This window comes from Papilio machaon, chromosome Z, assembly GCF_912999745.1.
Source record: "Papilio machaon chromosome Z, ilPapMach1.1, whole genome shotgun sequence".
NCBI classification, from domain to species: domain Eukaryota; kingdom Metazoa; phylum Arthropoda; class Insecta; order Lepidoptera; family Papilionidae; genus Papilio; species Papilio machaon.
This window is the reverse complement of record NC_060016.1, coordinates 8,398,930-8,411,094: the sequence shown is the minus strand read 5'-3', so window position 1 is coordinate 8,411,094 and position 12,165 is coordinate 8,398,930. Positions and strand designations below refer to the sequence as shown.

The 12,165-nt window shown below is 32.4% G+C and overlaps 1 protein-coding gene across 5 annotated transcripts in view; it reads left to right on the top strand.

The window, feature by feature from the left end:
- Window positions 1-12,165, top strand: part of LOC106717044 (titin-like) — an 88,085-nt gene that overhangs the window by 29,924 nt on the left and 45,996 nt on the right. For 4 of the 5 annotated variants that reach the window (XM_045686032.1, XM_045686031.1, XM_045686030.1 and 1 more), the window contains 8 exons: window positions 1,728-5,813; window positions 7,920-7,969; window positions 8,251-8,336; window positions 8,426-8,646; window positions 10,325-10,399; window positions 10,495-11,237; window positions 11,313-11,373; window positions 11,473-11,505. In XM_045686032.1, coding sequence (XP_045541988.1) covers window positions 1,728-5,813; window positions 7,920-7,969; window positions 8,251-8,336; window positions 8,426-8,646; window positions 10,325-10,399; window positions 10,495-11,237; window positions 11,313-11,373; window positions 11,473-11,505 — 5,355 coding nt within the window. The remainder of the gene's footprint in view (window positions 1-1,727; window positions 5,814-7,919; window positions 7,970-8,250; window positions 8,337-8,425; window positions 8,647-10,324; window positions 10,400-10,494; window positions 11,238-11,312; window positions 11,374-11,472; window positions 11,506-12,165) is intronic. The other variant, XM_045686034.1, reaches the window with a different exon arrangement.

Genomic DNA, 12,165 nt, shown 5'->3' with positions numbered 1-12,165 from the left:
CATCTTCTTCCTCAGAGTGTTATAGGGTATATACCGTCGGAAAAAACATACGTAGGAAGAAAAAATTCGAAAAATTCGTAGGAAGAAAAACGAGTTCGAATCTCATTCGTCATAACTTATTTACATCGCTAAATAAATTTTTCGATTTTTTGGAGTATATCTATATATATATAAAAGAAAGTCGTGTTAGTTACACTATTTATAACTCAAGAACGGCTGAATCGATTTGACTGAAAATTGGTGGGCAGGTAGCTTAGAACCAGGAAAGGGACATAGGATAATTTTTACCCCGTTTTCTATTTTTTATTCCGCGCGGACGGAGTCCCGGGTAAAAGCTAGTTAAAATATAATAAAGTGTAACGTAACATTCGAATTGATTTAGTACCTACAGTTTAAGACCGTTGTTTTAAAATGTACTTAATAGATGGCGCTATCTCATCCATTAGATTAGAGAGTAAGTCTTGTTTTTTGATTTGTTCATTAAGGTTAAATTATTAAAAAAAAGCTTCTAATATAGTAAATTTGGAAAAGGAAAAAGTGATATTACTTCTTCCTTTACAGTTACTACAGTTATTGAAGTAATATTAAGCAAGGTTTGATTAGTCTCTTTTTAGAATTCTTTACTATTGTGTGTCACTTGGTATTTGTTATTTTAATGCAAAACTTATCTACCATAAAAGACTAGAACAAATGATGAATCTGATATTGCTGAATTATTTTAATATCTTTATACCTGTACTCGTATTTTGATGGAACCGAAAAATAAATTTGAATTCGGAAAGGAAAGATAACTTAGTATAGATAAAAAAATTATAAAAATTTCAATTTACCCAAACTTACATACATATTTTTCTCAGGCAAAGTAATTAGCCAAAACCAAGAGGTGTGTATGTGTGAAGAATGAATGTGTACTCTTGAACCAGAATGTTTATTTGTTCATTACCAGTCTGCTTCAACTTTGCTCCTGAAGATACAATTAAAATTAAGTAAATAATATACAGCAAAGAATAGTCGGGAACCTAGGCAAGTTTAGATAGACGGTAGACAAAAGGGAATTCTAAGTAATTATTGAATAAAAAAAAACATGCAATAAAACTTTTTCTCTATCTAAACATTGTAATATCGAGACAAAAGTCATATTTAAAAAAAATTAACTTGCGTTGTTCATGTAGTAAGCTAACAAATGTTCTTAAAATTTTACTTCACATAGTAAGATAAGAAATTGGTATATTCCTAAACAAACATTGTGCTAATGGCACTGAGTACAATATATTTTAAGTTCTGATTGAAAACAAAAATAGTAAAAAAAAAAAAATGAACTAGCTATCATAAACAATAATCACAATTCATCATCATCGCCCTGACCTTATAACATTTACCCGGGGTTAGGACAAAAGGTTTATAAATCTTAATGTTTTACCCTATTAGAAAGAGATTTTAAAAATCAATATTCATCTTTTAAAATGAATCAAAATTGTATTAATTCATAAACTTAATAATTATAGCTAAATAATCACAATGATTGCATTCTAAATAATAATCATAATTATTATATTATTTAAATTTCATTAATGAAATAGTTCATATTATGTAAAATTAAAAAAAAAGTTGTTTGATAACGTTGTTTTTAACTCATGGCCTACTTCTTCTCTTTTATAAAGATAAGGATATTTTTTTTATGACAACAAATTTCTTTTTTTTTTCTTAAAATTTTTACTTCTTTTCAGAAACTCAAAAACGCAGAAGCAGTAAAACAATCAAGTATAAAACGGATGTCTTTGACAAATCAGAAGATGCGACAATTGTTGCTAATCAATCTTTGTATCAAACTACCGAAGATAGCAATATACTAAAATTGGATCACGTTCAAGATGTAAATACGAAGAAAGTACAGAACGTTCCATGGCGTATACAAACCACTGAAGATGTAAATATAATAGGAAAAGAATCTTTAGAAGTAAAGCATTGGAGGAAACCCCGTCAAGAAGAAACAAAAAAACTGCAACAATTTACTGAAGAATCATCAAGTATTATTTCTAAAACTACTATAGAAGTTGATGAAGACATAGGAAAAAAAGATATTAAAGAAACTAAAACCCTGGAAACACGGGCATGGAGAAAACCGAGACCCGAGAAGGTAGAAAATAATTTAGAAATAATTGATAGAACTAAAGAAAGTGAATCCTTTATAGAACGAGATAAAGACAAAGATATTGAAACGAGCCAGCCGAGAAAGCAAAAGCCGGCAAATATTGAATCAATCCATTTAGAATCAGGTAAAATAATTGAGGAATCCGTAACATCACAAAAACAACAAAAACCAAAGCCCGAAGTTTGCAAGCGAGATGACATAGTTCCATGGACTCAGGAGGCAATTAAATTAAAACCAACAAAAGTTGAAAAAACACCGTTAACACGAGAAAAAATGGAAGATGTAACCCTACGACAAGTAAGAAAAGAATCTATCCAAACAGTAGAGACTCTTGTTATTGATGAAGATTTGACATCTGAAGAAAATACTGTTGTTTTAAAGTTGCATGATACGTCTGAGGTCCCTGTTGTAAAACCGTTAACTGAAGATAATGAGAAACTTGATGAAAAAGTAAAACCTAAAGATGTTTCTTGGCGCATTGGAAAACAAAAACAAAAAGTTGAGCAATTAAGAAAAGAGACCGCATCCATTGTTGTTGAGGATAAATCACAGAGCCAATTACAGCCCACGCTTAAAAAGCAAGAAACACAGGAGCGACCAGAGGCACCCTGGCGACGCGGAATAAAACTAACTAAACAACAAGATTCTGCAACAGAAGAAATTTCAGTAACTCACGTTGATAAAAACACATTTATTGTAGAAAAGCCAAAGGAAGGAGATGTACCTGAGTCTGAGCAAGAAGTAATTTTAAAAACCGAGTATGAAGAAACAAATTTGTCAAAAGTTCCGTGGCGTACAAGCAAGAAATTGACCGAGGTGCAACAAGTTAAAGAAGATGTTATCGAGTCTACTATACATGCAAGAAAAGAAGACAAGAAGAAGATACAGTCAACTAAAATACTGCAAAAACCAGTAGAAGAAAAAGTTGAGCAAGTAATTTTGAAACCAGTTAAGAGAACAAAAATTGTTGAAGAAGAAAAGCCCGAAGAAGTGCAACTAAAACCAGTGAAGATAGAAAAACAGGTAGAAGAAAACCTTATCACTGAAACTAAAGACCAAAAGAAGAAAACAATGGAGAAACCAACAGAAGAAAATGTTGAGCAAGTAATTTTGAAGCCAGTTACGAAAACGAAAATGCCCGAAGATGTAAAGCCCGAAGAAGTGCACCTTAAACCAGTGAAGATAGAAAAACAGGTTACCACAGATACCAAAGAACAGAAGAAGCCAAGAAAGGAGGAACCGGCAGAAGAGGAAGTTGAGCACCTTATTTTGAAACCAGTCAAGAAAATCAAAATGCCTGATGAGGAAAAGCCTGAAGGTGTTCAACTAAAACCAGTGGAGGTAGACAAACAGGTAGAGGAAAAAGAAATCATAGAAACGAAAAAACAGAAGAAGCCAAGAATGGAGAAACCAGTAGAAGAAAAAGTTGAGCAAGTTATTTTGAAACCAGTTAAGAGAACAAAAATTGTTGAAGAAGAAAAGCCCGAAGAAGTGCAACTAAAACCAGTGAAGATAGAAAAACAGGTAGAAGAAAACCTAATCACTGAAACCAAAGACCAAAAGAAGAAAACAATGGAGAAAACAACAGAAGAAAATGTTGAGCAAGTCATTTTGAAGCCACATATGAAAACGAAAATGCCCGAAGATGAAAAGCCCGAAGAAGTGCACCTTAAACCAGTGAAGATAGAAAAACAGGTTACCACAGATACCAAAGAACAGAAGAAGCCAAGAAAGGAGGAACCAGCAGAAGAGGAAGTTGAGCAACTTATTTTGAAACCAGTCAAGAAAATCAAAATGCCTGATGAGGAAAAGCCTGAAGATGTTCATCTAAAACCAGTGGAGGTAGAAAAACTGGTAGAGGAAAAAGAAATCATAGAAACGAAAAAACAGAAGAAGCCAAGAATGGAGAAACCAGTAGAAGAAAAAGTTGAGCAAGTAATTTTGAAGCCAGTTAAGAAAACAAAAATACCTGAAGAAGAAAAGCTCAAAGAAGTGTCTCTGAAACCAGTTAGAATAGAAAAACAGGTGGAGGAAAACGTCATCACAGAAACCAAACAACATAAGAAGCCAAGAATGGAGAAACCAGTAGAAGAAAAAGTTGAGCAAGTAATTTTGAAACCAGTTAAGAGAACAAAAATTGTTGAAGAAGAAAAGCCCGAAGAAGTGCAACTAAAACCAGTGAAGATAGAAAAACAGGTAGAAGAAAACCTTATCACTGAAACCAAAGACCAAAAGAAGAAAACAATGGAGAAACCAACAGAAGAAAATGTTGAGCAAGTAATTTTGAAGCCAGTTACGAAAACGAAAATGCCCGAAGATGAACAGCCTGAAGAAGTGCACCTTAAACCAGTGAAGATAGAAAAACAGGTTACCACAGATACCAAAGAACAGAAGAAGCCAAGAAAAGAGGAACCAGCAGAAGAGGAAGTTGAGCACCTTATTTTGAAACCAGTCAAGAAAATCAAAATGCCTGATGAGGAAAAACCTGAAGGTGTTCATCTAAAACCAGTGGAGGTAGAAAATCAGGTAGAGGAAAAAGAAATCATAGAAACGAAAAAACAGAAGAAGCCAAGAATGGAGAAACCAGTAGAAGAAAAAGTTGAGCAAGTTATTTTGAAACCAGTTAAGAGAACAAAAATTGTTGAAGAAGAAAAGCCCGAAGAAGTGCATCTGAAACCAGTGAAGGTAGAAAAACAGATGGAGGAAAACGAAAACACAGAAACCAAAGAACAGAAGAAGCCAAGGATGGAGAAACCAATAGAAGAAAAAGTAGAGCAAGTAATTTTGAAGCCAGTTAAGAAAACGAAAATAACTGACGAAGAAAAACCCGAGGCAGTGCCTCTAAAGCCAGTTAAGATAGAAAAACAGGTGGAGGAAAACGTAATTACAGAAACCAAAGAACAGAAGAAGCCAAGTATAGAGAAACCATCGGAAGAAAAAGTTGAGCAAGTAATATTAAAGCCAGTTAAGAAAACGAAAATGCCTGAAGAAGAAAAGCCCGAAGAAGTGTCTCTGAAACCAGTTAAGATAGAAAAACAGGTGGAGGAAAACGTCATCACAGAAACCAAACAACATAAGAAGCCAAGTCTGGAGAAACCAGCAGAAGAAAAAGTTGAGCAAGTAATTTTGAAACCAGTTAAGAGAACAAAAATTATTGAAGAAGAAAAGCCCGAAGAAGTGCAACTAAAACCAGTGAAGATAGAAAAACAGGTAGAAGAAAACATAATCACTGAAACCAAAGCCCAAAAGAAGAAAACAGTGGAGAAACCAACAGAAGAAAAAGTTGAGCAAGTCATTTTGAAGCCAGTTAAGAAAACCAAAATCCCGGTAGAAGAAAAGCCCGAAGAAGTGCACCTCAAACCAGTGAGGATTGAAAAACAGGTAGAGGAAAATGTAATCACTGAAACTAAAGAACAAAAGAAGCCAAGAATGGAGAAACCAACAGAAGAAAAGGAAGAGCAAGTAATTTTGAAACCGGTTAAGAAATCAAAAGTGGTTGAAGAAGAAAGGCCTGAGGAAGTACATCTTAAACCAGTAAAAATTGACAAACCGGAAGACAAAGATATCGACGCAGAAACTGAGGTAAAGAAGAAGCCAGAAGAACAAAAACAAGAACATATTAAAGTTAAAGAAAAGAAACAAGAGAAAATTGAAAAAGAAGGTATTGTTTTATTTATATTTATATTTCTTGACCGAATACTTTTGTTAATTAAGTGTTAGTTGTACAAATCGTAGTGTACAAATCGTAATATCAGCTTTTGAATATACTTATAATGCGTTTTTGAAAGCCAATTCCATGCTTAAAACTTAAACGAATTTTTGAACAAAAAACCACAGATGCATGGCAAATACATGTTTTGCACACACAGTCATACAATTTATGGAGTAGGTATTTATATCTTTTTAAATATAGTTGTAATGTTTTCTCTTGTTTTGTTTAATTTACGTCATTTTTAATTAGTTTTTTAAGTTAATTTTTTTGTAATTTATAACAGCAATTTAATAAAGTAACGAATAACACGAGCTGTAATTCCATAGTATTATTTATAGTAATTTGATATCATTAGTAATAGTTACAGTACTATTAAATAAAAATGTCAGGTTATTATTCGACGTCTCGATACGCGTATATTTGAGTTTATAAAAATCTTTATTTACTGTACTAAATGACGATATTATAAATAGTTCTACCTAAAAATAACGATATCAACTATTTTCAGAAAAAGGACCGATAATAACTGGGTTTTTAAAAGCGCTAAAGATCGAAAGTAATAATGATTTTGATTTGTCTGTCACATTTAAAGCCCCAAAACAAAGTATTGTGAAGTGGTTTCGTAATGGTCATCAATTAGAACAAACTGATGATTGTTTAATAGAAACAACGCATGGAACTTCGAATTTGAAAATTAGAAATGTTGATAAAACAAAGGCTGGGAAATATGAAATTGTTATTGAAAGTATTGATGGTCAAATTGCAAAATCGGCTTGCTCAGTGAAGTTGAAAAAGACTACGGAAGTGGATGATGAAATACAACCACCTGTGTTTGTTAGATATTTACAACCACGGTCGATAAAACTAGGGGATACACTCTTGCTGGAAACTGAGGTTATCTCTTCTCCAAATGCCTCCTTCCAGTGGTTCATAGGCAATATAGAAATAATGTCTTTTATAAAAGAACATAAATTAAATAACGTTTCTCTCACAAACAGAGAAAATATATCCTGCCTTTGTATTGAAAATATCAGTGAAGAATTTATAGGAGTATTGACATGCAGAGCTGAGAATTTTGCTGGATCTGTTTCCTGTTCTGCTAGTATCATACTGGAGAATGAAATAGAAGATTCAATTGGAATGGCTCCTCGTTTTACAAACCCTCTAAAATCTTTAATCGTAATGGATGGAGAACCAATAGTGTTAACTTGCGAAGTTATAGGAAAACCATACCCTAAAATACTTTGGTATCGGAATGGAGAAGTAATCCAACATGAAAAGGATGTATCAATAGCTAGACAAGAATACGGAATGTGTGAATTATGTATCAAAGAAGCTTTCCCAGAAATGTCAGGAACTTATATCTGTGAAGCAATAAATAGTTTTGGAACATGTAGCAGTGAATGCGTTGTTACTGTAGAAGGTAGTTACGTTTGGTTACATGATTGCATGAGGTGAAAATAGTGAACTGCATGTTGGAGGCGTCAAAAAGTGAAACAGTGCACTGTGCAATAACAAGTTCATTGAAATAACTTTCATACTTTACACTGGCCATGCATCTGTAGACTATTAAATTTATGAGAATCGGTTTTTTTATAACATTATTTGGTTAAAACATCACGCGATAAGTTGTTTGTTTAGCACTTCAATAAAAAAAATCCATGGATGAGATTCTAAGCTTCTGATTATTAGTCGCGCAACAAACACATAGCTTAGCATTTAGCTATTAAGGCTTTACCGTTCTTAATTATTTCAGAGCTTTTAGTGCAATTTATTTTTAATTTTTTTTTCTTCATAGGTAAAGTGTGATATGTCTTAGATTTTAACAGTAAGACCCCTATTCCTCTAAGCGGCTAGGCAATCGTGACTGTCATTTCTATAGCTCTTGCGTATTCTACAATATTTCCACTAGCATAACCAAGACTACTATAGAAAATGAGGGATGTTTGCGGCTAATCGCTTTGTGGAAAATGGACTTTAGTTTTGGAAATCGGACAATATAATTAATCGAGATATAAGTACCTCTTGGAAAATAATGTACTATATTTTTTTTAGCTTACGAATATGTACCCAGCGCATCTGAAGAAGATGTTCTAAGTGACGAGGTAATTTTAAGTCCAATATTATCTATTACATAATACAGTCAAAATCTGTTATAACGACATCGAAGGGACTACTCATATTGAGTCGTAAAAACCGATAGTTGTAACAACCGGTGACAGGTATTAATAGGAAAGATATGTAATATCATTCAGCCAGGACCTTTGATTTTGGTCAATTTAACCGGTATGTTGTTCTAAACGATGTCGCTATAAGCGGTTTTGACTGTATTTTCTTTTCGGTATCGCAACATAAAAATCGATAATTATTAAACTGTTAATTACAGAAAACGAGTGACATTGAAGAATTCGCGCCACAAATTGTAAAAGCTTTACCCACGGTTGTGTCTACAACTGAAGGAGAATTTACAAGGTATAAAAATTCCGTGCGTTTGGTATCAAAACTTTTTAAAACAAACTTCACAGCGACCCCATATTTATTCATCTTTTCTTTTGTTATAGATTGGAAGCTAAGGCTATTGGAATGCCTAAACCAATTATTAGGTGGCTGAAAAAGGGTGTGGAAATTAAACATTCCGAAGAATATCAAATAGAGGAGTTAGATGACGGAACATCAATCTTGATGATACCTGAAACACTTCAAAATGACACTGGTGAAATTACATTTGAAGCACATAATCCATTAGGGGTTATAACAACAGTTGCAGCCTTATCTGTTGAAAGTGAGTTACAGGCGACTAAAACAGTTTGCAAAAAACGGTTGCTCCTTGGCCAGAATATGTCGAAATTTTATTACTCAATTATGTATAAAGTTGCTTGATATAGTCGCTAGGGTGTTTCAAATAGTAATTAAAGATGGTAAAACGTGGTAAAACAAATAAAATGGTGTAAAAGTTCACAAAAAAAATAGTGACTGTTAAGACGTGTTTTTGATGTTTGACTATAGGATAAATACGTACTGAGATGTTAAAAGGTTTTCTCTGTTTTGTAAGAGAATGGTTGGTTGCTAAAATGTTTTGTACAACTTCTAAACTCTCACTTTAATCAATTATTGTTATTTAACACAAGTAAAGTATTGATTTTCTTGCAGATTAAGTTACCTGTGATTTAGGCTTCTATCCAGAATGTAAAGAATAAATTGAAAATAGTTGCAAAAGATTTATTTGTAAAAAGAAAGTAAAATTTAGATTTAGTGATAGAAAACTTGATAAAAGCTACTTATTTCTAAATAAGGTACTGTCTGTAAACATCACACAAGAGCAGATCTGTATGTTGAGGATTATATACAAAAACAAATTAGTAAGCAGATTGTTCAATCTAAGTGATTAGTTGTCGAAAATTAGGTATAGAAAGTTTATTTCTATCCGACTAATATGATTAGTTCAGGCTATATTTGAGATAGATGTAAGTTAATGTAGCAAGTAGCAATAATGTAGCAATTAGATGTCATGCTTTTTACCTCATAAGGTCAATTGTTGTGGGTAAAATATTTGGCAAAGGAACCAAGACGTTGCGCGAAGACGGTATTAACTAATGACATATTCAGTCTATTAAGTCTTCAAGTCCGTAGATATTCGTAGTCAATACGAATAGTCAATATAAAACGTTGCGTTAAATGCGTGCGAAAAAACCTATGATGAACACCAGAATGTTATTGCTGATTCTGTGGGATTTCTTCTTTTTGAAGAAAATAATTATTTCTCCATCGATTTAGGTGTTTTCAAAAAAAAATTTTTTTTGTACAGATATGTATCATCAAGCGCAAGGCGTAGTTGTCAACGAAACATAGATATTTAATTCCTAACCTTACCTAAAATCCCTACCTTGACTAATGAAAAAAACAACTACAATAACTCATTCAAATCTATAGCAATATACTATAATATTCACCACATTAGTCATATCTGAAGTGTTGCCAACCTTTTTTTATTATCTCTTAAATTTCATTTTCAAATTATTTTACATACACATTCTTACATACATAAACACAAATTTATTTACGACATTATTTTCCGCATTTTTGTTATTTGTTCAATTATGCAAATTGATTTTTTTTTAAGAATTCAATGTTGTATAATTAGTAGCTACCAACTGCGTACATGATGATATTAATTAATCAATATAAACAATAATTACAGCATGTAAAATTTTGTGAAAGTAATAACAAATTTATGAAAATTAGCAATTTTAATTTTTTAATTAGTTTTAATTTTAGCTAACCAAAGTCTTGAGGTGCTCGAAATTTTTAAGCGATCACTCAAGTTACATCGTATATATTTTTATTTCACTATTGTTAATAATCTTTAAAAATGATCGTAAATCTTGTGCGTCGACCCAAAGTGTGTGGAAAAAGCTCAAGGAGATGATAATGATGATAGTAATATTTATTATTGATTTCAGATATTACTGATACAAAAGACTACAGAAAACCCGAATGGGTAAAACATAAAAAAGAGTTGAAATCTTCTGTAAAGGGTAATTAGTTTCTATTTTGTGTTTTAATGTAGATAACTCATGTTTTATAATTATTATCGTTTTACAATAATTTATAAATTGGTGTTCCTACACAGTTGATCAGCGACAAGTTCAGATACTGGACGAAAAACGTTCAGACAAGACGACTACCGAAGAATCTAAAGAGCAAGTACAAATTGAAGAAAATGAAAAATCTGCAAGAAGAAGCAAAATGGAAAAGACCAAATTAGATAAAAAAACTAAAGTTGAGAAAACTATTGTTAAAAAATCAGACGTGCAAAAAGTTGCACGAGAAGAAATCCAAGAACACGAATTACATGAGGACTATCTGATACGTACACATAAAGACGAGGTTGAAATAGTACATCCCTTAGAAGGCACTGAATTAAACAAGCATTATGGCGTAACAAAGTTAGAAGAAGATTCTCGCATGGTTGCAGAAATCAATGAGCTACTTGAGGTAATAAATGCTAAAGAATTTGGACCTGGAGAATCTCCTTTGAGAGAATTGGCTAAAATAGGATACATGTTAAGAAGTGGCTTAACAATTGAAGAAATAGAAAGTTTATATGATTCTCAATTTTTCCCTGCTTTGCGAGTACCTCAGTCACAATCGGCTTTGGTTAAGTTAGTTGAGCGTCAAGGCCATAGTGCGCTTATTACTGAAGTGCTTACTGAAGAGACTACTCAAGATGAACATGCAATTGCAGCTAAAGTTGGATTTAGAGCATTCTTAAAAATGGTCGAAATGAGGCATACCTCAGTTGAAGAGGTTATTGCTCACTTTTATCCCGAAGATTTCAAGCCTCGTTCCTGGGAACAAAAGGAAGCACATGAGGTATGATAGGTTTAGATAATTAAGTTCTATAGTTACTATGTTTTACAATTATTTTATTCGCATTGTTGTTTGTAGGTCGTAGAGGAGTCAAATGTTAAAAATATTGCAGAAGCTAAAACCATAAATGTTAAACAAGGTACAAATTTATTAAATGAATAATATGTATATATGTATATGTATAATATGTCAAGTTTTCACATACATTGTTTTTAATAAATAAACTTATTTTTTGCAGATAAATCTAGCATTAATATTGATACGACTAAAGGCAAGTAAACAAATATATACATATAAAAACTGCAAAAAATTGCGCTTAAATTGGCCAAATAATCTTACTAATATTATAAATGCGAATGTTTAGATGGATGGATGGATGGATGAATGGATGGATGGATGGATGGATGGATGGATGGATGTTAGTTTGGAGGTACTCCAGAACGACTTAAAGGATCTTGCTAAACTTTGGCATAGATGTAGAACATAGTCTGGAAGAACACAGACTACTAATTAAGTTTATTTTTTAATTCTGCGCGGACGGAGTCCTGGGAAAAAGCTAGTAATAATATATTTGAGCGACATTTTAATCTACACAGAATTCATTACGCGTAATATTACGATGAAAAGTGCTATTAACTTATCACAACGATATTCTTGAATAAAAATAAAATTAAATATTATCTGATTATACTAATCATAAAATTATATGACGTAGATATGTAACCTTTAAGACCGGTGCTTATTTGAATTGTGCTTCTATCCTTATCCAGCCTTCACTTAACTTCGAGCGCTTGCACTTCCTCTGGAAATATAACTTAAAAACATTTCGTTTCGAGTAAGTACAACTAACATTCATATTAATACATTTACCATTTAGTATGTCTAAAAATCATTATTAATCAAAGGCTTAAGTAGCTTATGAATTAAAAGT